This window comes from Hyperolius riggenbachi, chromosome 1 (assembly GCF_040937935.1).
Source record: "Hyperolius riggenbachi isolate aHypRig1 chromosome 1, aHypRig1.pri, whole genome shotgun sequence".
Classification (NCBI taxonomy): domain Eukaryota; kingdom Metazoa; phylum Chordata; class Amphibia; order Anura; family Hyperoliidae; genus Hyperolius; species Hyperolius riggenbachi.
This window is the reverse complement of record NC_090646.1, coordinates 88655684-88683084: the sequence shown is the minus strand read 5'-3', so window position 1 is coordinate 88683084 and position 27401 is coordinate 88655684. Positions and strand designations below refer to the sequence as shown.

Below are 27401 nucleotides of genomic sequence, written 5' to 3'. Positions count from 1 at the left end.
GCAGCACAAGGAGTTCAAATGAGATAACTCTCTTAAAGCTGCTAATGGGCTAATATCTTCTCTGTTTGTGAATTCTTTTTTCTTGAAAACAGCAATAGGGAAATTCTGATTTCAGTCAAATAATCATGTCTATACCGCACTACCGAATGGGAGTACTAGTAATAATAAATGTCTCCGTTGCCTGGCAAGGCCTAACCAATATGTACAGATAAATGGTCTTATAAACCTCTTATCCTGTGTGAAATGAGCCTTGATATATGCTACTACAGTAAAAAACACGGGTGAAAGAAGTATCTGGACTGGCTTGCGAAACCACATAGGACTTGTTAGTTGGTCAGTGATAGGTGTCTGGATCAGGTCGAGGGTCTTTGCTTTGCTGACCCCCCCCCCCCCCCCAACACACACACACGCACACACACACACACAAGTTAGCATACAGTGGGGTGTAGCTATCTCGACTGATCTTAGACACTCAAGCTATCTAGTCACAATAATGCCCATGTACAGACACCTATCAACAACTAACAAGTCCTATGTGGTTTCGCAACCAGTCCAGATATTTCTTTCACCTGTGTTTTTACTGTAGTAGCATATATTAAGGCTCATTTCACACAGGATAAGAGGTTTATAAGACTATTTATTTGTACATATTGGTTAGGCCCTGACAGGCAACGTGAGACAAATAATCATGTCTGGTGGATTTTGTACCCAGGATTGCGGATGGATTTATTTACTGTTTTTTTTTTTTGTTTTTTTGTTTTTTTTAGCTATTGAAGACGCTTTTTGGAACCAACCTGGCATCTCAGTTTGAAGCATTATCTTCCAACCCCAGTAAAACCCAGGGGAAAGCCCAGCGCCTCGGGTCATCGAATCTGCGACCCGGCTTATACCATTACTGCTTCATGGCTCCGTACACCCATTTTACCCAGGCGCTGGCAGATGCCAGTCTCCGGAACATGGTCCAATCTGACCAAGAGCAGGACGCATCGGGGTAAGCCCATACCACAGCTTCATGAGGTTTCTGCAGCACTTTACAGAATCCATACTTGTGTTACTAACTGTCCCTCAGAGGGACTCCCAATCTAATCCCCCAATCTAATCTGGATGCAAAACAGCAAAGGTCGATCACGTTGGCACATCTGCATAGCCACTCACAATTCCGCTGTGGCTTGATCCCTCTGTACACAGCCCGGAGGCGGGTAGGGTCATGGGGTTCCCCACAGGAGATAATTGACCAATTCTCCCTAGCAACAGGAAGAATTTTCATTGGTTCACCATGGACTAATTAGATTCCTCCCTGTTACTTCACAGCGGTTACTGAAACACAAATGGCGGCCCGTTCTCAAAGGCTTTCATTGCATACATTTTCCTGGCCGGTCTGGGAAAATGTGCAAAAATTTAAAATTTTTTTTTTTTTTTTTAACAAAAGGAGACGGAACCTATTGTTAATATTCCTCCACTAAGTGGAGCTTAAAAAATGTCCCAAATGGGTAAGTAAGTGTGAACAGGCCCTAACTCTGTTTTCAGGATGAGGGTGGAAACTGAAGTGCCTGAAGTAAACCTACTCAAACATGGTGCCCTGGCCCAGATTTGAACTTGGGGACTACTCAGCCATGAAGCTCACATAAAAACATTACATCATTATCTTGTGCTCTAAAGGGCTTGGAGATATTTACATTTGGAAACCATTCAGCTGTTCTTTTTTGCTTGTCGGTGGAACGGTGCTGTCAACATGCTCTCCCCTTCTCGCCTTAGGGTGTCTGAAGACTTTGAAGTCTCCCAAAAAGGGATGATAGAACCAGAATGCATATAATTTCCATGTAATCTAACAATGCTAAAAGTGTTAGCGTATTTAAAGGATATCGTAGGGTAAAAAAAAAAAAAATTAAGCTTTACGAACCAGGTATTTCTTCCAGCCCCTAAAAGTCTGTCTGGTCCAACGCTGATGTTCCATTATTCCCACTGTATGATTGCGGACCCCCAGCTGGGCAGCGAGCTTCTGCGCATGCGTGCCACGCTCCTCTCGTGGATGGGGGCTTTCTGCGTTTGTGCAGCTCAAGTCTTTGTGAACTGCACAAACCCAGAACACTCCCAGCCATGGAAGAATGATTGTGAGAGATGTGCTCAAGTCCCCGAGTGCTTCAACAGACAGGTGAGCATGCTCGTGGGTGCGCAGTATGAAGCCGCCCGTCTTGAGGACATGAGTGCTTCCGATGCCTTACGAGGTCTTCTGGAGGCAGCTGGAACCAGGACACTGAGTGAGGAATGGGAAGCCTCTTTAGGATCCAGAGCCTTCTCTCTCCAGAGGTGATTATCTGTTTCGATTTGTTTTTCTCTCGAGGTCACTTCAGTATTGCTTTACACAAAATTTTGACTTGTTATTACCATCATGTTTGTGTAGTTTGCATTACAACATATTTACACTTTCTCTGTTGAACGGACACCAACTCTTTGCTTTTTTTTTTATTACAGGTGGTTTGATGTTCTGCAGAAAGTTTCTTCCCAATTAAAGAACAGCATCACCAATGTTACGAAGCATCGAGCGGACAAGGTACAGCTTAGTGCTTTGTAGCAGGATTGCCTTCCTGTCTATGTCTGTAGGAGGTAACTAGCGGAGTGTATTTTATCCATGCTCTTAGCTAAGAAAGTCCAAATAAAAGTTACGCTTCTGTGAGCCCTGACAGCAGAATCATTAACTAGGCAGCAAAAATGAATTGGAACGTTATGCTAGGTACACACCATACAATTTTCTGGCAGATTTACCTGCCAGTTTGATTATTTCCAACATGTCCGATCTGAATTTTGATCGATTTTTCAATTTTCGATCTTTCAATCGTTTTTTTATCATTTTTTTTCAATCGATTTTCATTCAATTCTACGAAAATCGATCAAAAAATGATCTAGTAATAGATTAAAAAAAGAACGGAAAATCAGTCTAACATGTTGGAGATAATGGATCTGGCAGGTAAATCTGCCAGAAAATTGTATGTTGTGTACCTAGCATTACAGTGTAAGCGTGTTTATGTACATCTAGAATGGGTCTCAGTGGTCTGTTTGCCTTTAAATAGGCCCGTACAGGTTTTAGACTTGTGTAAAATGACAGTCTGATGTCTGTGCAGGTATTACCTGTCTGTCAACCAGCATATCAAAATAATACAAGGATATTGAACCAGAACAAAAAAGGGTTCCGGAAACCAAAAACAGTCTTTTTGTTAATAGTCAAAAACGCAAAAGTTCACAGGAATGATCTCCAGTAATGATAAATATATCCATCCAGTGATAACGGGCAAACTAGGCCAACCAAAGCTTGCAGTAATAAATGGATGTGTTTTCCTTGGTGACGCTGCCGGCTTCTTTCGGGTTAGATGACCCTTCTTCAGGACATATACTTTAATATATATAATCTCTGATTCACAGAGCCTGGATCAGCACTCCTGCTTTTGATCATGCTGCACTGTAGCTGATCCAGTCTTAGGGGTGGTCTCTCCTGACTTAGGCTACGTTTCCACTTGTGCATTGCGGTTTTGTTGCGGAAAACGCGTACACTAATTCGCATGCAGATGCGAATTAGTACGCGTTTGTATGCACATTTTTTTAAACATGTGAAATTACACATGTCAGTGCTTTTACGCAAAAATGTACGCAAATTTAGTGAAAACGCATCTGATTTTCCTATTAATTACATTACATGCGAAACGCACACTATGCTTGCGGTGTGCGAATTCTGATGGCTCTGCTGTGCAGATTTTTTTCTGCACAGTCCTGTGCACAGATTTTTTTGGTAGTGGAAACAGGCCCATTGACTTGTATTGGTTATTATTTATTTTATTTATTTATTGTATTTATAAAGCGCCAACATATTATGCAGCGCTGGACATTAATTTAGGTTACAGACAATATTTCGGGGTGACATACAGCAATATGACAATACAGGAATACAAGAAAACCAGATCACACAGCACAGTATGAGTACAAGGTAATGCTTAGTCGGTCACTGGATGGGAGCATGGAGATTAGGCAAGTTAGGTTCCCTCAAATGCATAGCATGGGTGTACAGTAATGGAGGTGCATGATCAGGTAGGACACAAAAGGAGGAGGACCCTGCCCAAAGGCTTACAATCTTAGGGGACCAGAGTTCAGCTGTGGGTTTAGAGCAATTATGAGGGGTGGGAGACCAGAGTGAAAAGGTGAGTTTTGAGGGCCTTCTTGAAGGTGTTGGAGGGGGCTGCACTAATGGGTGGAGGTAGGGAGTTCCATAGTGTTGGAGCAGCTCTTGAGAAGTCCTGGAGCCGTGCATGGGACCGTGTGATGCGGGGGGCGGTCAGGCGAATTTCATTGGAGGAGCGCAGTGATCGGCTAGGTGTGTACCTCTGAGTAAGATCGGAAATGTAGGTTGGACAGGTTTTGTGGACAGATTTGTAGGCCAGACACAAAATCTTGAATCTGATTCTGGACTGGATAGGAAGCCAGTGGAGGGATTCAAGGAGGTGGAGCGATGGGAGGAGTGGATAATTCTGGCTGCCGCATTCATGATGGACTGCAGTGGGGCTATTCGGGTCATAGGGAGACCAGACAGAAGGGCATTGCAGTAGTCGAGGCGGGAAATTATGAGGGCATGGATGAGGAGTTTAGTGGTAGCAGAGGTAAGGAAAGGGCGAATCTTACAGATGTTACGAAGGTTATGCGAATCTGCATGCAAAAAATGCATACGAATTTGTGCTAGTGGCATAGGCCCATACATGTTGTTGTTTTTTTTTTTTTTTTTTTTTTCCTGCATATAATTTCTTTAACATTCAGTATTAATGTGGCAACAGTGGGTCAGTTTTCAGTAGGATGCCTGCAGTTCTGTTTTAATGAATGCCATATTCAGCTAGGGACATCTTTACTTTTTGAGCAAATGGGATAACATTAACATTGAAAACTGTTAAATTTTCATGTTTTTTTATGTTTCAGAATACTATTCACAACCATATTCGCTTGTTTGAGCCTCTGGTAATTAAAGCTTTGAAGCAGTACACCACCACCACTTCTGTGCAGCTGCAGAGACAGGTCCTCGATCTCCTGGCCCAGCTTGTCCAGCTTCGAGTCAACTACTGCCTGCTGGACTCAGATCAGGTAATGGCCTATACTAAATGGCCATAAAACCCCTATAGGCTGCTGTTTTCTATGCATATTCACTTCTCTGAAGCTGCTGATAGACAATAGTACCTTCTATTATGCTGGTCTGATTTTTCCATTTATAAGCAGGGCTCGTTTCCACTAACTGCGATTTGCAGAATTTCCTCTCATGCAAATTTGAAGGGGGGGGGGGGGGGGGGATGCAGCTTAGTGAAATCAATAGGCAGCCTCTGAATTTGCATGCCAGGAAAAAGACAGTGTAAAGCAAAAAATTGGGTCACACATGTGAATCAGTATTTCCGTGCATGGCACGGCGCTAGAGGGAATCAGATTACCGCATCAGAGCAAGTGCCAGCTAAATACACGACGGCTAACGTGGAAACGAGCTCTAACTGCAAGAAAGCTTTGCATGAGTATTGTATATGGTGGTGTCTGATCATTTTATGTTGTAGAAACGCTTCATAAGTGTTTGCTCGAGTAAGGCTGTGTTCCCACTGGAGCTGAGAATGGACATTTTTTGTCCGTTCTCCGCTTAATGCGAAGGCCTTGAACGACAGTGATTTTATTCCTATTTTATGTATAGGAGCCATTCACACTTGTCACTCTGCAAAGGCTCTGTTGGATACATAGCGGCAAGTGAACTGCACCTCTGTGCAGTCTGCGATAATCTCGGGCAGGCAGGTGTGCTCACCATATACTATACATCTGCCCCGGGCTCAAGCAGAACCACAGCGGACCATCAGAGTGGACACTACACGGCTTATAATTTACATTCATCAGTTTCCAGAATTGCTTTTGTTAGGCCTAGTACACACGAGCCAACATTCACATCGTGCTGCCAAACCAATCTTTCAGAATGATCACATTGTTTGTAGAAAGGAAGTTTTTTTCTCCCGCATACTGATCTAAAATGACAGAGCTCACTGCTTTTCCACTACACATACCAGCTCGCTCCTAAAACTAAACTATGGATGAAAGCTATCTGTGGGACTTTACAATGCAATAAAGCAATTTGTTGGACCAAAAAAAAAGGAGGAAAGCTATACATTTCTTAAAGGGGAACTGAAGTGAGAGTGATATGGTGGCTGCCATATTTTTCTACTTTTCAACAATTCCAATTGCCTGGCTGTCCTGCTGATCTATTTGGCTATACTAGTGTCTGAATAACACCAGAAACAAGCATGCAGCTAATCTTGTCAGATCTGACAATAATGTCAGAAACCCATGATCTGTTGCATGCTTGTTCAGGGTCTATGGCTGAAAGTATTAGAGGCAGAGGATCAGCAGGATAGCCAGGCAACTGGTATTGCTTGAAAGGAAATAAATATGTCAGCCACCAAATCTCACTTCAGTTGCCTTTTAAAGGGAACCAAAGAGGAACTTTATTAAAAATACAAAAAGCTTTTATACATACCTGGGGCTTCTTCCAGCCCCATAAGCCCGGATCGCTCCCACGCCGCCATCCTCCGCTTCCTGGATCGGCGGTACCGGGTCCCGTCACTTCCGGCGGACGCGGCCAATTATCCGCATCACAGGGGCTCCCTCCTTACCCGTACGCATGAGGCTGCGCAGTAGGCAGCCTCATGCGTACGTATATGGCGGGAGCCCCGTATGATGCGGACATTTGGCCGCGTCTGCCTGCCGACTGGCCGACTCGCGGCAATGACGGGACCCGGTACCGGCGGATCCAGTCAGCAGAGGATGGCGGCGTGGGAGCGATCCGTGCATATGGGGCTGGAGGAAGCCCCAGGTATGTATAGAAGCTCCCTCTCAACCTCTCTGGTTCCCTTCAAGTCTTGCAAAAAAAAATTGATGGTGAAATAGCCTCCAAAATACCATATAGATGACAGGAAAAGTCACCTGTCTATTTCCATTTTTATAGCCAGTATGTTTAGTAACAATGTTTTTGCACTTGTTTCTATATATTCTGTCAGCGCCTGATTTGTTTGTTGTCTGGAGTTATTGGGCACCACACAGCCTTCAGTTCTGCAATGATCCAATCAGAACGGACTTATGTGAATGGTTGTTTTAGATCCGTTCTACTCCAACAAGTGTAACTGTTTTTATGGCAGGGTGAACCCGGACTGGCTGTAATGTAGGAGTCGTTCTGTAATATTTCTTTCCCTTTACAGGTCTTTATTGGTTTTGTGCTGAAGCAGTTTGAGTACATCGAAGTAGGTCAGTTCAGGTGAGTGTTTGTGCTTAGGTTTTTTTTATTTATTTTTTTTTTAGATATTTTGAGTGCTTGTATAGCGGGTGGTATACCGTTAGCTTGTTTATGCTGTTGTTTTACTTTACAGGGAATCGGAGGCCATCATTCCCAATGTCTTCTTCTTCCTGGTGCTGCTGTCTTATGAGCGTTACCATTCCAAGCAGATCATCGGCATTCCAAAAATTATTCAGCTGTGTGACGGTATCATGGCCAGCGGGAGGAAAGCGGTCACCCATGGTATGCATATATGATAGCCATCTGAGCAATTTAGTGATAGGACCTGATCCAAGCACCCTGCATTCATGTACAGGTAGTCCCCAGTTAACGAACAAGATGGGGACTGTAGGTAAATCTGTCCATGAGTTGACACTGTGCCATCTCTGTCCCCTGTGCCACCAGTGTCCCCCTCTGTTACCCCGTGTCTTCAGTGTTCCTCTCTGTGCCCCCTCAGCAACCCCCTTACTGTGTCCCATTTTACCCCTGTACCATAGCAAAATGTTATTTTAACAGTTTAAAAAAACATTTTTTTTTCCTGTGGGTTGTTTGGACTACCTGTATAAAAAATTGGTGATTGGCCACCCTGTATAATGTGTACCACCCACAAGGGGGAGCAGATTCCAAGAATTGTAAAATAAACACAAAAAAGTGATGAATTGGCGGCAGCGTGCTAATATAACATTTATGGACATTGAAAAACGTCCCTAACACCATATAGGTTTTAAAGTTCCATTAAAACATTTTGAATGAGTGCTCATTCTTCAAAATACAATTCTGCAGGATTAAAGCATGCTACCCAGCATTCGCCTATACAAGCATTTACTGCCAGGTTATTTGTAGTACATATACATCTCACCACTGACGCACACCAAGAACCAGCTGGGTTTAAAAGGAATAAATGTAAAATTCCAGGGAAGAACCATGTTGTCGGGGGGTATGGCAGATGTTACTGCAATGACACTAATGATTGCAGCTGATCTATGATAGGTCTTAACACCGAGATTGCAGCGGCCATCCTATTGCACTGTACTAAACCAGCAGACAAGTAGTTTTCTTTCCACCGCTTCCTGTGGAGCTTTCATATGTGCAAAGATTGCATGTGGTGGGCTCAAACCAGAATAACAGCTTGTAAACAGGCGCTTGTGTGTTACACACATTATCTGCTGAATCTCACCACCTCCAGGGACTTCTCAGCTGCTCATTCTGCAGTCCAGCGTGTGTGTGATGTCCGCACTCACTTTGGGATCTCAGTCCTGCCCACCGATGCGTTTTGCATTACCTCCTGGGGCTTCCTCAGGGTGGAGTCAAAAGCTAGCTTTTCAATATCACAACACAATAAATGTTATAATAGCATACTGCAGCAATTCCAAACTGCATTCATCTTGATTATAAGAAAACGGTGTCTTCTGGCCCCATCAGTGCTTCTTCTGCTGTGATGGACCAATAGAAGCAGTGAAGGTGTCTTTCTCAGCTATCGTCCTTTGTTGTCAGATTTTCAGAAAGCTTTGTTTGAAGTCTTCCCAATACCCCATAGGAGCAGATTATCTTACTGCTATGTGAGGGGAAAATGTATATTGCCACACCCTATAAAGCCCTAAGGCCAGTGGATGGGTGCAGGGGAGGGCTTAATCACTAATTTATATCTATTTTACTGATATCGGCTCCTGCCTTATGATTGGTTCGTTGCCTCCTGAGTTTCAAATACTAACTGCGCTAACGATGCTGACCTTCACTTGATAATGGATTCACAGTTGCTGCTCGCCAAAGTAACATACTGTCTGCCCTGCTGATACCAGCCTTTATCTAAGAGTTTATTTCCTGGCTGCTGATTGTAGCATCCTCTCTACATTGCTGGTACTGAGCTGTGCCTGATAACGGACTCTCCTCTCGTTGGCTGTGGGGTTTATAACATATTGGCTGCCCTGCTGATGCTACCTTTGCCTGATAAACGCTGGATGCCTCCTGGCTGCTTTATCAGCCTCCCTGCTGACAGTCTTTCAATTTTCCTGTTTATTTCTGGCCAGCATTTTTAACAGAGTGAATCTCAAAGCAATACTGAAGGGAAAATTAACCGATGACATGAACAATTGTGTCTGTAGTCGGTTATAGGAAGTTTCTGAAACCCATTTTTTTGTTTAAAAGGGTAACTTGTTTTTGTTTGGTTTTTAAGTGTACCTATAGGGGGGGAAAAAGTCCTCCAAATGGGTACCTACCTTCATAGAGAGATGCCTGTGGATATTCCAGAGGCTTCCCCCGTCCTTCCCCACCAGCCCGTTTTCAGTGCTGTCACCTAAAATGAACCCCATCGGGTGGAAATAGCCAAACTTGATCAGGTCCTTCCTCCTGTGCATGTACGAGCCATCTGAACCCCGCAGTAGCATGAATCATGCAAGCTCTTTTTTTTGGGGGGGGGGGGCAGGGGGGTTCTGTGCTGGAATGACCCTGCAGAGGAGGGAGGGAGAAGAAGCCTTTGGAGATTCAGAGGTTTCCCTCTCCCGAGGTAAATATGCATTTTTTAATTTTAATTCTCACAGGTTTATTTTAAAGTTTTAACTATCTCAAGTAAACGAAGGCAGTGTGTTTTATGTCTGTTCAGCTAAGGCACAGACAGATCTTGAGCTTTTTAACTCTTTAGCCCTTATTCTCCTAGGAGTTTATTTTTCATGTTCTGTTTTATAGAACTTTTTAGCACTCTGCAATTGAAAGGTGTTAAAAAGTACTGTCAAGATTATTTGGAGCATTTTACCGGTACTTGCTTGCTGGTGGCTTAAAAGGATTGTTATTGACTATGTGTAAAACTATCACCTAGAAGAAAGCTTAAGAGAAAAGGTGGATTGAATATGGGCCATTCTCTCTTGTCTGCACTCATAAGTGTATTTCTCAGCCACACAGGAGTTTTATGACTACTTACTAGGTATCTATGAGAATTGCACTGCAGTCCAGTTTCCCAGACTACAAAAAAAAAAAACTGATCTAGAGGCCTGGGCCCATATGCAATTAGCTTTTTCTCCTGACTTTTCTCCTAGGTGATATTTTGACAATTAAATGCCATCTAGCTCGTTACTGCACAGCGTGCGCTATATCTACGCCCTGCAGGACTTCATCAGAAGTCCCAGGGCCGTAGATATTCGTCTTCTGTCGCTGTGCGCGCTACTGCTCACTCCCACACGCGTTCCCATCGCCCCCTGTTAGTGCACAGCTCAGTGAATGGGAACACCGTTTCCATTCTCAAATCTAAGTGCCTGTGATCAATGATCACCGGCATTAATGAGAGGCTGGTATTCACTGACAAAAGTGAAAGTGGAGCATACACACGTTACTTCCTGTAATGCATGTATGCAGTAAAAAGTACACAATTGGAGTAAATTGGTTGGACATCTAGTGGCCAAATAGTAAAATTACACCTACAAACTTCCCATTAAATAAAAATACATATACTACCCCATTAACCCCTTACCTCCCATGATTACCAAAATAAGTATATACATTTTTTTACACAGTTTTTAATATTTGTACTAGTTGTTCTTTGCTCTTGCATTTATGCAGATATGTAATGAGTTGGAAAGCTATTGGCTTGTTGCCTCGGTGCTGTTAAGTCTTCCCTCTTCATATTGCAGCCATCCCTGCTCTGCAGCCCATTGTCCATGACCTGTTTGTGCTGCGAGGTACTAACAAGGCTGATGCCGGGAAGGAGCTGGAGACTCAGAAGGAAGTAGTGGTGTCCATGCTGCTCCGGCTCATTCAGTACCATCCGGTCCTGGAGATGTTCATCCTGGTGCTGCAGCAGTGCCACAAAGAGAACGAAGACAAGTGGAAGAGGCTTTCCCGGCAGATTGCCGATGTCATTCTGCCAATGTTGTCTAAGCAGCAGGTAAACCACTCCCTGTCTTTTTTTCTTTTCTTTTTAAAGTGAAACTGAAGCAAAAAAAAAACGTATGATATAATTAATTGTATGTGTAGCACAGGTAAGTAATAGAACATTGGTAGCAAAGAAAAGTCTCATTTTTATTTTCAGTTATATAGTTGTTGTTTTTTATAACATTGCATCATTCTGTCATATTTTCAATTACAAACTTACAAACCACACACTATATTTTAAACTATGAAACAGAGCAGAGCTAATGACCCTTTGAACTCTTCTGCAGTAAAATCTTATCTGAAGCTGTCTCTCACTGTTTCTTTGATATATAAGTGCTTCAGAAAATAGGACTGTCTCCACCCAGAGAGCTCAGAGTAGCTATTTTGCATAGATAACGGAAGTTTCTTAACTCTTCCTGTACTGGAAACAATATGTAATTATTTTCTTTGCTTCTAATGTTCTATTTCTTAGCTGCACTACACAAACAATTCATTATGTCATAAGTTTATTTTCAATTCAGATTCCCCTTAATTCTTTATTGTTTTCATACAAGGAAGATAACAACCCATTAGACAGCACGTAGCTTATACAAGCTGTTCAGCAAAACAATTCAGTGCCAAATACAATAAGGTGCTTCCAAGGTGTATATAGTAATTTAAATTTGAAGCACAATAGGCATATAATACACATCACAACATACCGCTAACCATAGAGGCAATGAAAGCATATCAATAATACACTTATAAATAAGGAGCTCAAAGAGAAGGCATCACAAGAAAAACACGGAATTTGCCAATTATCCGTTGTCTAAATTGGATGAAACTGAACCACTTCCAGAGTTACTACTCTGTGGAATAATGCAATACCAGCATGTAGCTAAATGCACTGATAAATGTACCGTATAAACTCGAGTATAAGTCAACCCCCCAACTTTTGCCCCAAAATCTGGAAATATGGAAAAATTGATTGACTCGAATATAAACCGAGGGTGTACGCCCCCCCCCCCCATATTGAGGGGCCTCAGTCTTGTGCAGATTTTGATGGCTGTATGCCGATATTGTGCAGATTTTGGCACAGTAATTCCTGCAGGTACATACGGTTGGGAAACACATTGTATGGCTAGTAAATGGCAAAAAACCTCTGAAGAGATGGGTCAAAGCTGTCCAGTGTACCAATCCTCCCCTGATGGTCTAATTGCTGATGAATATCATGTGTAGCATGCATGAGCCATTTGTCAGCATCAGATCGCCATGTGCAACCCCCTCCCTCACCTGCCAGACCATACAAGTTAGGAATGCAGTAGTTACCATGCACACATCTGTTTACCTCTCCAACTGTCTCCCCCCCCCCCCCCCCCCCCCCCCGTCACAAGAAGATAGCAATGTGGTGTTTACATTTACTTAATGTCCCCCGGCATCAGCTGACTGCTCTGTGCTGTGCGCTGCCATTAGATGGCCATCCGCCACAACCTTCACCACCACCACCGCCACCATCAGACTGGAGTAGTATGTGGTAGTTTTACGAATATTGCACATGTTCACAGGCGGCATTAGAGGGCATCATAGCAACCGCTGCCATGATGCCTGTGAACACGTGCAATCATCACGGTGACTGGTACATAAAGTACCATGTAGCGTTCTGCTGTTGCCGGCAGGCACCCGCCGGTGGAAACCCATAGGTCTGTAGAACTACTGCATAATACTCCGATCTGGTGAGGGGGGCCACGCATGGCCATCTAAAGGCAGCACACAACAACCAGCAGTCTGCTCATGCCGGGGGACATCTGATCTGAATTATAGTCCCCTGTATCTGAGAAAGGGAATCTTAGTGGTTGCCCCCCCCCCCCCCCCTTCGGTCACAGGGGCTGCTCCCTCTAGTTATGCCCCTTAATTCTATCTAGATAATCGTTTGACATAGAGAGTACAAGCAAGGTAAGCAGCTCTCTGTCGTCCTGCTTTTTTTCCCTCAGTAGTAAGTTTTGTGATTGGACAATGAAGAGAAGCAGCATGCGGATGAATCATCATTCTGCTCCCCCTTCTTGTGATCAAGCTCCCACTATTAGTGGCAAGAGTGGCTAGATGACTGTGGTGAACTTGTAGGAACCTCAGATAAAAAAAAACATACCTAAGAAGATGAAAGCCTCTGGATCCCATAGATGCTCCCTACGTCATTCTCCGGGCCTCCGTAGACGCATGTGGCCCTGTCCCAAGGAAGATCCAGGCTATGCTTCTCTTCATGCACAAGCGTGGCTGTCCTGCCCAAGTACAGCCCCGCCTGTGCAATAAGCCAGAGCTGCCCACACTGATGTAGCATTTCTTCACACGAGGAGCATGGCCTGGATCTTCCAGAGGGTTCCAATGAGCAGCAGCAGTGAGGAGGACACCAAAGGCCTCCACAGGATCCTGAAGCTTCCCTCTTGAGTAAGCATATGTTTGCCTCTGGTTCCCTTTAACAAGTCAGACAACAGTACAATGAATTGACTCCTGAGTTATTTCCAGTGATGGATAAACATGGCAATAATGAAGCTCATATCAGTATGTTTCATTAGCTGTGTAATATATATAAACTGGATAAAGGTGTGGGTTTGTTTTAGCGGTTTAGATATTGCTTGCAGTTTAGCTTTGGGTGTTTTCAGAGACACATCAGACTGGTGGTAATGTGGTATGTGTTATGTCTTTAGATGCACATAGACTCCCATGAGGCTCTTGGCGTCCTGAACACTTTGTTTGAAACACTGGCTCCCTCCTCGCTCCGGCCTGTGGATATGCTGCTGAGAAGTATGTTTGTCGTTCCGTACACTATGGTAAGTGATGAAAATACACATGGACTTCGCAGGGAAGGGAATGTGTACAACAACCGATAAATTGTGCCAGTATCCTATGTAATCCAGGGTGCAAATCTCCTTGGCACTGTCATAAGGGTGCAGAAATAAGGTCATGTCAACTACCGTACATATAGTATTAGTTGTGTGGCAGTGAATTAGAGGACATCACTCCCCCCCCCCCATATTCAGTGAACTGATGGAGGGATCTAGAGTCAGTAGTGCTGCTCATGTCTAGGAGAACTCATGGAGTAACGTGGTTTGTTTGATCAGCTGATAGATTCGCAAAGCTCCGATTTGGTGTGATCACATCCTGCTTTAGCTTGTGATTATGACTAGCAATTCACAGACTTCCATATCCATCACCTGACCAAACTGATCACATGTTTCTCCATGAGTTTTAGACATGACCATTACTAAAATTCAGATAGCTTTACTAAATACTGGAAGACTGTCAGCAACCACCTACGGTAGTATTCTACTGGAACCCTCTGACCTGTTGTACCATCAAAATGACTGTATACATGAGGAATATACTGACTTTGAGATTTGTTTGTTAAATCATTCAAATGCACATAAAGGAACAAATAGTCTAACGCATTTCACATAAAAAAGATGCTTACGCATTACCCAGTAAGTAAGCATTGGTTGATGAGGAGCGCGTTAGTGATATTTGCTTCTTTATGTGCATTGGATGATTTACCAAATAAACGTTGAAGACAGCATATCCCTTGAGCGTGTATCTTTCTGTGCTTTGGATTGCTGAGGCCTTTGATGTACACATCCTGAGGAGAAGCTTCATGTTCCAGAAGTCTGGGTGAGCTTACGGAAGCAGGTTGTTTCCGCGTTTAGCACTGCTGCTATAGTATGCAGGGCAAGTATGGGTACTTCAGGGTTCTCTCCCTCTGACTTGCGAGGACTCGAGGCAGAATAGTATTTAACGCCGCCGGGGATTTGAGCAGCAGGATCAGCCGTCATTCGGCTCACCCTGCGCCCAGCTCACCGGCAGCGTACATGTATACGTACGCGAGCTCAGTGCTCGTCTTCTTTCATTTACTGTATACATGAGTTTTATTTGATGAAATGAGGGTTTTCCAGTCCAAATTCAATGTTTATAAGTTTGAATGTTTTAAGGGGCCAACCTATTTAAGTGGCAGAGGGCTATCCATTTGGCAAGTAAATAACATTGTTTATAAGGGAGTGAAGATGCCAGCCTCTGTACGGTCCTCGCTTTCCTTCCTTCCACTCAGAAAGTATCAGGTGAAAGTTTAGGTCTGATATCTGTATGGACACACTGCTTGCAGCTGCATGCTCTGCCATGTGGAGGTAGGAGAATGAGCAGGAGGTGCCCCATTGCAGGATCCACAGAATCGCTGGCCAATAATTTTGTCAATTTTAAGCCGTCTGTCAAGGGAGAGGCTGATAACAGCAGGGGATACTTGTACACGAGATTTTCTTTGCCCTAGTTAGAAATACATCCTGCATGGGATATTTTTCTAGCTAGAAGGCATGGAGAGTACTGCTGGGTGGTGATTACAAAAATGAGGGCTGGGCCCTTTCAAATCTGAGTGAATGTTGCAGCCTGCATTAGTGCATATGAATTTATTACCATGGCTTGCTTTAAGGAAAAACTCCAAGCAATTCATCAAGTTTCCTCCGAATTTAAGGCAGATGAGAAGATGTCGGTATACTGTAGAAATCTGTTACTAGCACGTCGGTAAAAATCATAGTGTTGGATCAGCGTATTCAGTTGGCAGCCATTGAACATGAGTCTTGAAGAAAAGTGTCATAATCTCTATTTTATTCTTAGCAGCATACTGGACAGGCATTTAATGGTGGTCTGACAAAGTTTACTCTAGCGTGCAGCCTTGTAGAGAATTAATTTTGCATGCCATACATGAAAGTGTACCTGAGATGTAAAAAAAGAAAAATATATACACACCTGGGCCTTCCTCCAGCCCCGTTCAGGCTATTTGGTCCTTCACCGTCCTCTACTAACTGGATTTTCTGATATGGGTCACAGTAATTCAGCCAGTCCGCGCAGACAGGCCGCGCACGCTCCCGATGACGGGAGTGCGATAGCGGCCGTGCGTGCAGCCAAGCCATGCATGCACAATTCCCTTAGACTGGCTGAATTACTGGTCCACCTAGCGGAGGATCCAGGTGGCGGAGAATGACGGCGAGGCACCAATGAGTCTGAAGGGGGGCTGGAGGAAGCTCCAGTATCCATTTTTTTTTTTTATTTTTTTTTTTTTACATCTCAGGTACACTTTAAGTATTTACAGAATGCATACCACTTATAAGTGAGAATATTACACCCTGAATGGTTTGAAACATTTCACACATCAGTTCAACCCATTGGAAATTAGCATATTCTGTTATGGTGATGTTTACTTCTAAGTAATACAAGTCACCCAAAAACTTTTACATCACTTAGTTTCGGCTGGCTACCTGGAGGGTCAATTCCTCTTGGGACAGCCAAGTCTTGATTACTGTGATCAGTAGCTGCCTTATAAGCAATAGCTAGATTTAAGAGAATTCTGGATTACAAGTCCTTTTCTGAGATTGGTGATTCTTCTATGAGAGTAGGCCATGTTGCAAGAACAAGATTCTCACACATATGTTTGTGTTGTGCAGGCCTCAGTGAGCACTGTCCAGCTGTGGATATCTGGAATATTGGCCATTCTGCGGGTTCTCATCTCACAGTCCACAGAGGACATCGTTCTATCACGGATCCAGGAGCTATCCTTCTCTCCACTCCTCATCTCACGTCAGAACATCGCTAAACTGCGGGAGGGAGACGGCAACCAACACAGCTACGAGGATTGCACTGAGCAGAGCCAGAACAAGCCCCCTCCTGAGGAAACCTTCTCTCGGTATGGGACACTAGGGATTTTTCTTTTTGATGACTGCCCTGCACTCAAAAGCTGTTCTCTACCACAAAAGACTTTTGTGGCTGTAATTAGTGATCAGTGCGGGTTACTAATAGGAGACGGTGATTAGAGAGGAACAGTAATTTGTATACCTAAAAGTTTAAACCTTTCAGTGAGAAAAAATAAACACAGCCTAGTTCTATCCAGGAATTACATTGTATATACAGGTTTATCTCCTCATGTCACATGTCAGTTCAGGAACCATTTAAAGTTAAACTTTACTGAATTTAACTTAATGAAATTGCTAAGAAAAAAAAAAAAGTTACATATTAATGTATAATATATTTAGTTTGGCCGTTTAAAATCTTACCTCACTCTGATTTACATTTTTAAATTTATGAATGGTGCCGGCATTTTTACTGCTGGCAGGTGAATCACCTTCCCCTTTCAAGTAAGCATGAACATCATTTGATCTCTTGAATGCTCTTGGGCAGAAGGCTGTGTGACATCATAGCCTAGGCTAATCATCGCTGGGAGGGTGGGGTTACATACCAATACAAAGCAATATAGAGATATCAGAAGCGTTTCTGATGCTGAAATAAGGATTAAAATAAACATAAAAATGGGCTTTCTGAATCATTTTTTGTTATTATTTCTATAAATCGTTTCAGGTCCTCTTAAAGCGGATCCCAGATGAAAAACTGTCTATAACAAGTAACTTGTCTATATATCTTATCTAAAGTTTAGATAGTTTACACAGCAAATCTAGCTGAAACCATTTCAAAGTCTGATTATTTCTTCCTGTGATACAATGAGAGCAGCCATGTTCTGTTTGTCACATTACACACAGGCAAGCTGATCTGTATCTCCAGCCCTCAGCCTGTGAAAACTTCACCCTCCTCCCCTCTGCCTCTGTAATCTCGGGCTAGTAACCTCCTCCTCCTGTCCATACTGAGTTCCTATAAGCTGTTGCTACATGAGTCTGAGAGTGCCAAGGCACTCTGGAGAAGCTGTTGGCGAGGCTTGTTTAGTTTATAGGGAATTAGAGTATTAAAACAAAAAATAAGTATTTGGCTTGAGGAATGCCCTACAAACTATATGAAAGGAACACAATTCTGCAATGAGTAAAAGTTTATCTTGGATCCACTTTAAAGAGAATCTGTATTGTTAAAATCTCACAAAAGTAAACATACCAGTGCGTTAGGGGACATCTCCTATTCCCCTCTGTCACAATTTCGCCGCTCCCCGCCGCATTAAAAGTGGTTAAAAACAGTTTTCAAAAATGTGTTTATAAACAAACAAAATGGCCACTAAAACAGGAAGTAGGTTGATGTACAGTATGTCCACACATAGAAAATACATCCATACACAAGCAGGCTGTATACACCCTTCCTTTTGAATCTCAAGAGATCATTTGTGTGTTTACCTTCTGTCCCCTGCAGCTCTCATGCACTGAAGTGTCAGGCTGCTCGTTTCTTGCTGCAAACAGCTCTGCCCTTGTCTATAAGGCCCGGTTCTCATTAGCGTTCCCTGTCCGGATCCGCCTGATCGGATCCGGACCGTGTACTGTACAAACGGAACGTACGATCCGCATAGCAATGCAAAGTCTATGCGGACGTTCACATGCGTACGTTCCGTACAGAACGGAGCCGGATCAGATCCGGACTCCGGACACTTTTCCAACATGCGCTATTTTTCGGGTCCGGATCATCCGGCCCACGCACCCGGACCGGAGCCTGACTGCACCATCCAGAAATAGAAACCTATGGGGAACGGAAAGCAAAGAACACACAGGATACAAACACCTGACGTTCTACCCCACTTCCTATGCGTATTCCAGCGGCCATTTCGGATGGGGACACATGGGCAGCAGTGGAGCAGCAGTGACTAACGTGCTGGAGCTGTTTGGCAGTATGTCGGAGGTGGAGGTGAGGCCTAAACAGCGGAGAACCTGATTCTACAGGTGCACCAGGTGCACCTTCTGCTGACCCCAACAATTTTTTAAGGAATTTCGCTGTTTTTACCACACGGATCCAGATGGCAGCCTGATGCATGCCTGATGCAAATGGACCGGATCTGGATCAGGTCCTGATCCGATCCGGATCCGGTCCATTTGCATGCCAAAACACAAGTGTGAACGGGGCCTAATTCCTCAGTATGTGAAAGCCCAGCCAGCTCAGAGGACGATTTATCCAGCTTGTAAAAGAAAAGAGAGAAGCTGCCCTAATCTAAATAACCCACAGGCAGTGTGCATAGAGGGGCCTGGAGGGGGGAGTGCATGGCAGAACCACAACACTGAAGAACTTGGCAGCCTTCCAGACACAGGAGGACAAGTCCGACAGGGGAGAGATAAGCTGATTTATTACAGAGATGGTGATAGTAGAAAGTGCTGCAGTAAGCCAGAGAACATTAGAATGGGTTTTGGAACTTGTAGGATGATAAAAAAAACAGGATACAATTTTTGTTACAGAGTCTCTTTAAAGCAGGACGTAGTAGATTTTGAGGAGAATTTTCAAATGCACTGTTTGATGAAATAACCATTTTATACCTGTGTAGCCTGTTCGTTTTATGTGGCTGTCCTTTCTGTAGAGCTGGCTCCTCAGGCTGTGGGCGGAGAGAGTTTTTTATTTGTTTTGTTTTTGGCTGTGGGCTTGATTGCTCTCATTATAACTGCCTTTGCTGGCCAGAAGAACAGATCGATAACCTTCTGTTTAGCTGCTCAAATATCACATCCTGGGAGCCTTTAGTGCGCGAGTGTGCATGTCTTCTATTCTAAAGTAATGACTGCATGAAACGGGGAGAAATTAAACTATAATTTCACTTGTCTGATTGACATGACTAAGCAGCCCGCCTGTGCGAGGTGCCATCTGTCTTAGCAGTGAGCATATTGCAGGCACATCTGCTTTGTGTGGAGGCCTGTCCATGTACTTACAGAGCAGCGCTCTGCACCCCAGGCTGTGCTGTGCTCTGCATTGTAATGGTGTTTTCAGAAGGAAGTTTGCTTGGCAGCAGTTTTTCACACTTGGGTGGAAGGCTTTTTCTCATCCGCAGATTTTGTTATTTATCCTCTGGGGAATTGCTCTATACAGAATCAGAATAAGGTTTTCAAATAAGCTCTTCCAGAAAAAGAAGCTGCTAACCGACAACTGACCTGAGAGTGATATAGAGGCTGCCATATTTATTTCCTTTTAAACAATACCAGTTGTCTGGCTGTCCTGCTGATCTGTCATGCATCAGTAAAATCTGAATCACACACCTGAAACAAGCATGCGGTAAATGTAGTCAATCTTAAAGGACAACTGAAGTGAGAGGGATATGGAGGTTGCCATATTAATTTCATTTTAAACAATACCTGTTGCCTGGCAGCCCTTCTGATCTATTTGGCTGCAGTAGTGTCTGAATCACACCAGAAACCCATAGCGGAACTCTGGTCCCCTACCTCTCGTGTCCCTACCTCTCCCTCTAGATTGTAAGCCTTTGGGCAGGGTCCTCCTCCTTTTGTGTCCTACCTGATCATGCACCTCCATTACTGTAAACCCATGCTAGGCATCTGAGTGAACCTAACTTGCCTAATCTCCATGCTCCATCCAGTGACTGACTAAGCATTACCTGGTACTCATACTGTGCTGTGTGATCTGGTCTTTCTTGTATTCCTGTATTGTCATATTGCTGTATGTCACCCCTAAATATTGTCTGTAACCTAAATTAATGTTCAGCGCTACGTAATATGTTGGCGCTTTATAAATACAATAAATAATAATAATAATGTGGCTAATTTTGTCAGATCTGACAATAATGTCAGAAACACCTGATCTGCTGCATACTTGTTCAGGGTCTATGGCTAAAAGTATTGGAGGCAGAGGATCAGCAGGACAGCCAGGCAACTGGTATTGCCTAAAAGCAAATAAATATGGTAGCATTCATATACCTCTCACCAGGGCTGATAGAGTCGACACAATTTTGGGTACTTGGAGTTGGTGGGTTCCAGTAAACTGAGGAGCCGACTGAGACTGACTCCACAGCCCTCCCTCTCACTTCAGTTGTCCTTTAAGAATGGATTTGGTTTAACAACAAACCTAGAAGTCTACATCTTGTTCTTTAAATAGGAGCTGCCTAGCTGTACTTGTGTGTCAGCATTCGCTCTGTATACAACAGCCATGTGTGACGATAATGGTAACTTTGTTTTTAGTGTTTTTAGCCTGCATGGATGTGACCTGACTTGTTTTTTCTGTACAGATTCCTGTTGCAGCTGGTGGGAATTCTCCTGGAGGACATTGTACACAAGGAGCTGAAGGTGGAGCTGACCGAACAGCAGCATACGTTTTACTGCCAGCAGCTGGGGACTCTGCTCATGTGCCTTGTCCACATCTTCAAGTCAGGTACTCCACTTCCATCTATCAGAGTCCCCAGGGAGAACAGCGCTATAAACATAATATTCTTATTATTCTCCTGTTTCATCTGTTTGTAGATATTAAATAGATAACTGAACTAAAAGGTATATGGAGCAGTGATGGGCTGAAATTTTGCATTGACGTTCCCAATTACGCATCGTAATGCGAAAATTTAGGGAAAATCATCATTAATTTTGTGTGTAATCGTAATATTTCATAATTACGCATAATTTTTGCGAAATTCCGCATAATTTTGTGCCGACTTTAGTGGTTAATGGCAAAGCTCCCATACATGCTATTGCTACTAAAATTGCTACATATGTTAAAGAGACTCTGAAGCGAGAATAAATCTCGCTTCAGAGCGCATAGTTAGCAGGGGCACGTGTGCCCCTGCTAAACCGCCGCTATCGCGCCGCTAAACGGGGGTCCCTCACCTCACAAATCCCCTCCGAGCAGCCGGGGATCTCTTCCTGGTTGGGGGCAGGGCTAATCGCCGCAGCCCTGCCCCACGCGCGTCTGTCAGAGCGTATCTCCGCCTCTCCCCCACCCCTCTCAGTCTTCCTTCCAGCCGTTAGCCCTGCCTCCAGCAGCAGCAAAATATACGACCAATTTGGTCGTTGATTTTGCAGATTGGGGGTGAAGGGAGCCCCGTTTAGCAGCGGGATAGCTGCGTTTTAGCAGGGTCACACGTGCCCCTGCTAACTATGAGCTCTGAAGCGAGAATTATTCTCGCTTCAGTGTCTCTTTAAGGAGAATAGTGGGTATAGGTCAAAAAAAGAATTTTTCAAAGACTGTGGTTTTTGAGAAAATCTATTTCAAAAATGCAAAGAAAAAATGGTTGTTAAACTCCGAAAAATGACAGTTTAAAAACCATTTTTTCTTTGCATTTTTAAAATCTATTTTCTCAAACTCCAAGGTCTTTTAGAAAAAATATTTTTTTGACTTATACCCACTATTCTCTAAAACTACAATGTCTTTCTGACTGGTACCCACTCTTCTCCTTAATATGTAGCAATTTTGGTGTCAATAGCATGTATGGGGCCTTTGCCCACCGTCAAAGTCGGCACGTAATTATGCGAAACTTGTGCAAAATTTTATGTGAAATTATCAATGACTATGCAAAATAAATTGAATGTACAAATCGTAATTCCGTATAGGCGAAATTGTGAAAATGTACATGAAAATTTGCATAATCGTAATTGGCTATTTACGATCATCACTAATGTGGAGGCTGCCTGAAATACCATTTGCCTGGCTGCAGCAGTATCTAAATCGCACACCTGAAAAAAGCATGCAGCAAATCCAGTCAAACATATGTTCTGCATACTTGTTCAGGGGCTATGGTTGAAAGTGTTAGAGGCAGAGGATCCGCAAGGCAGCCAGGCAATAGGCGCTGTTTTAAAGGAAACAAACATGGCAGCCACCGTTTTCCTCTTAGGTCAGTTTTCCTTGAAGTGTGTGTATTTCCTTACATTTGTGAAAATACTCGCCTGCAGGTAGAACGGTCAGGGATCTGGCATTGAGTTAGAGAGAGGGTTTGTATTTTTCTCTGTTATACAGATGTATGTAATGAAGTTTACGCTGGTAGTTTTTTGTTTTTTTGTGAATTGACCCTCATCCCTTCAGGGGGCAATCTAGCATGTGTGCATGTGTCATACAGAACGGAGGGATGGCGAGTCATGCAATGTAGCCAAAACATTTGTTTGATGGAGGTTTCTATCTCCAGAGCCTCGTTGGGGCAACCTTTTTCTCCCCACTCGCCAACCTTTGTGTGGGTTGGTGAAAGGAGCTCTGCATGTTTGGCGATGGGAACCTCTTTTCTAGGTACCTGGCCTGGTAGGGCAGGTACATCAATGACCTGCTTGTGGATTGGTCGGGGCCATCCAGTTTATTACAGGATTTCCTCGCGTACCTCAACAATAACTTGAATTTATCCTTTACTCCAGACCATGTGACCTGAAGGGGATCCATTTTTTTTTTAGAGCTTACCATAACTTGGAATGGATGAGCTTGAGAGCTGTCCAAAACTTTTTGTAAAATTGTGTTCCAGCAATTCAATATTGAAGGCCAGCAGCTGCAATCCATGGCATACTGGAAAGACAGTTCTGATGGGTCAGTTTGTCCATATGTGGAGGAATCGTTCCACGAAGGACGCCCTGAGACAGGAATTCTCACTATTGGAAGCCGGGCTCATGGAGAGGGACTATCCTGCCTGAGCCCTTAAAGGACTTTGGCTAAAAAAAATTAAATGTAGTTTTCCTTACCTGGGGCTTCTTTCAGTGCCTAGAAGTCATTTGGTTCCCTCCCCACAGCTCCGATCCTGCTGGCAGCCTCTTCTGCTCAGCGCTCAGAGCGTACTGCCAGGATCCTTAGAGGCTGCCAGCCGAACCCTAGAGAAGACCAGAGCTGCGGCGAGTGACCCAAATGACTTCTAGGTGCTGGAAGAAGCCCCAGGTAAACAAAACTACATTTATTTTGTTGCCTACGAAGTCCTTTAAATTTGTTAAGAATATAGCCCTGTCTAGGGATAGGACCCTCATGTTGAGAAGCACACATTCATGAATCCCAAGCCTGTACTATCTTTGTCACTGCCTATAGTACTAAATGCACTCAGATTGTTAAATAGAATCTGCACTGTCCGATTTGTACAATAAAAAAACATACCAATCAAATCACTGTGATCTCCTGGATTCCTCTTTGCCGTTTCCGCCGCGATCCTGGCTTTTAATCGCCAGTTCTAGGCAGTGTTTACAAACAAAAAAACATGGCCGCTAACCAGGAAGCGGTGTGTGTGTGTGTGTGTGTGTGTGTGTGTGTGTGTGTGTGTGTGTGTGTGTGTGTGTATATATGTATGTATATATATGTATATATATATATGTGTGTGTATATATATATATATATATATATATATATATATATATATATATATATATATATAATGTTACAGTATACTACAAGTTTTTATTACCAGTAAATTATCTGCACACCTGTCAGGGATTCTCACAATTTCTCAGCATGACAAGCTGAAACAGAGAGCAGAGACACCTGTCTGTGAGGGATAAACACAGCACACACACAGAGCCTGCAGGGGGCATGGAGGGGGCGTGCATCACTTCTCCCTATTACAGCAGAGGTAGTGCATTCCTCTCTGTGTCGACAAAGCCTGACAAAGGAAAGAAGATTAGATATAACACAGAGACCGTGCCACTAGAAAAGGCTGCAGTAAGACAGACCACATTAGAACAGGTATAGGAACTTATAGGATAGAAGAAATAAGGCTGAAATTTTGTTAGTCTCTTTAACTTTGTAAAACATATGTTGGTCCTGTGCGCAGATCACAAAATATGCAGGTTTCTATCTAGAAAGGCACCATCATTGAGGGTCCATTCTTTCCCCTAGTCTTTTTGTATCATCTTAGTCCAGTTCTCGCAACTGGCTCTCAACGACAAGGTCTTTTTCCTGTGATGTCTCGACATGTAGATACTGTCAAAAAAGTTCGCGAGTTCATAAACAAGATCATGAAAAGAGTGCCCTTCCAACTGATAACACAACAGCAAATTTCCGGACTACAGCTAGAGATTAGCCTTTAAGCTTTTATTAAGTGAGACATCAACACCTCACCCTCAGAAGTTGGCACTCACCTTTTTAATTCGACCCTCTGTTAGATGGGTCACAGCAGAATGGGGTCATCAGCTCTGCCCGTCTTCCCAGGCTCCTCTATTTCCTAATGCGGTGAATCAGCTCAACTATTTTCACATAGGTGAACTGAGTGCCACACCCGATCTGGCAACAGCACCCCCATACTCATCCAAAATGTGCCGGAGCAGCAGGGTAGATGTCAGGCGCAGCGAGGATGGATAGGACCAGCGATGATCAGAGTATCAGACCAACACTTTCATCAGAAGAAGATAGCGTTATGCCAGATTTTTTTTTTCAGCAACAGCGCCATCTAGCAGCAGCCATTTTTTTTTCTATGAGGGACCATCTCAGACATTGCTACTATGGGGGGGAAATGCCAATGTCAAATATAGTCCGACATAGTAATAGCACAAGTAGATAAGATCCGGGCTGTTGATCACTGTCCTCTTTTTTACATCCCCATCAACTTGATATTAATGCATAATGAATGGCATGACAGCCATTTTGCAAGTCAAAGACTAATAACGAAATGATAACCTATGTGATTTTGCCTCTGAAGAAGCGAGTCTTTGACTTGCGAAATGGTTGTCAGGCCATTCATTATATATTAATGTCAAGTTGATGGGGATGTAATAATGGTGACGGTGATCAGCAGCTTGTGGAGTCGGTGATCAGCAGCTTGTGGAGTCGGTGCCCAGATTCAGACACCGGATACCCCCATTTCTGCTGTGCTATCTGGTGCCGGTCAACGTTCCTTCTACCTTTTATAGTCTGACATGTGAGTGAGAAGTCACTCTCTTCATGCGCCACTTCTGCTTGGTGTACGAATATGCAAACTATTCCTTTATGTCCCGGAAAAGCCAATTATGCATTCAGAGCTGCTGGTGGATGTTTCAGGCTAAATTTGGCCTTCAGCAGTGCGAGGCATGGACTGGCTCTGTCACTGAAATCTCTCTTTATGTCAGTCTTCCCAAATTCTTTTTCTGAAAAACACTTCATAATATGAACATAATGTTGAAAATGAATACATTCATGTTTGCAAAGAGGGGACAGTCTTATGAATATATCACTTTAAGGCCTCAATTCACTAAGCTTTATCAAACGTTTGATAATTTACCTCATGTGTAAAATCTAATTTTGAATTCACTAAGGTGTGATTTATTGAACATTTTATCGATAAAACATTTGATAAATGTATAACACCTTAGTGAATTCAAAATTAGATTTTAGTCATGAGGTCAATTATCAAGCGTTCGATAAAGTGTTTGATAAAGCTTAGTGAATGGAGGCCTAAATGGACATTTTACATTGCATTTATATCCTGCAACATTAGCAATATTTCTACTATACCCACTAATGTTTGGTTTCCATTTTGGGTGGCTGTCTGATATATGAATATTATCGTTGATCTTTCTGGGTTAGAATTGGGGTTTTCATTATTTTAATAACTCTCTCTGTATATTCTGTTTTATTTACTCTGACTTGTCACCTACAGGAACATTCCGGAGAATTACAAATGCTGCTTCAAGACTGTTCAAGGGCGATGGTGAAAATGGCACCTTTTACACACTGGAGAGCCTTAGTGAACTCGTGGAGTCCATGTTTCCTACCCACCCTTCCCTAGTTCTGCTGTGGTGCCAGTTTCTGCTGCTTATTGACTACACGAACTACAACTGGTGGTCCGAAGTGCACCAGACTCTCAAGTAAGACTCTGCAGCTCCATACCTCCTAACTTTGAAAGATCAGAGGGACACTTAAGCCACACCCCCAATCACACCCCTACCAAACCCCCAATCACTCCCCAGCACACCCATAATCATGCATACCATAAAAATGTCATAAGAAAATTATTTTATAATTCAGACTACACTGGTCTTTTCTATCCTGGTTCATTTTCCTTTATATTAACACTAGAAAATAAGAAATATATCAATTTAAAGGATGGTAATAAAGTTTAGAATCAATTAAACATTAGGAACACAGTAGGAAAATACATATATTTACATAGATCTGTGCATCAGTCCTGAAAGAGGGACACATGAGGAAGACAGAGGGACAGAGTTCCCAAAGAGGAACTGTCCCTCCAAAAGAGGAACAGTAGGGAGCTAGTTGCCATATAGTCTTGTCTAAAGGCCCGTTTCCGACAGAAGCATGCAGATTTGCTTGCTTTTTTTGGATGTGAATTTGCATTCGAATGCAAATTCTCATATGTGTACATCAGTTTTTAACATGCGAAGTTGCATGCATCATCACTATTCTTTTAGTTTTCTTTTTAGTTTCTATTGACTTTAACGAAAAGCATGTGAAAACACATGCGAAAATGTGCAAAACCCCTCGAACGCAAATATGCATGTGAAAAGGTCATGCAGCATGACAGCTTCTGTCTATTTTTTTTTTCTGCATAAAGATTTTGGATACAATGGAAACAGGGCTATTGAAGTACATTGCTATGCAAATTTGTGTGCAAAAAATGCACATGAATGTGAATATA

General features: G+C 43.2%; 1 protein-coding gene across 2 annotated transcripts in view; it reads left to right on the top strand.

The window, feature by feature from the left end:
- HTT (huntingtin) overlaps window positions 1-27401 on the top strand; it is a 289833-nt gene that overhangs the window by 155341 nt on the left and 107091 nt on the right. For both annotated transcript variants that reach the window (XM_068276315.1, XM_068276307.1), the window contains 10 exons: window positions 768-991; window positions 2473-2551; window positions 4954-5115; window positions 7251-7306; window positions 7419-7567; window positions 10945-11198; window positions 13867-13989; window positions 16645-16883; window positions 21117-21259; window positions 26406-26613. In XM_068276315.1, coding sequence (XP_068132416.1) covers window positions 768-991; window positions 2473-2551; window positions 4954-5115; window positions 7251-7306; window positions 7419-7567; window positions 10945-11198; window positions 13867-13989; window positions 16645-16883; window positions 21117-21259; window positions 26406-26613 — 1637 coding nt within the window. The remainder of the gene's footprint in view (window positions 1-767; window positions 992-2472; window positions 2552-4953; window positions 5116-7250; window positions 7307-7418; window positions 7568-10944; window positions 11199-13866; window positions 13990-16644; window positions 16884-21116; window positions 21260-26405; window positions 26614-27401) is intronic.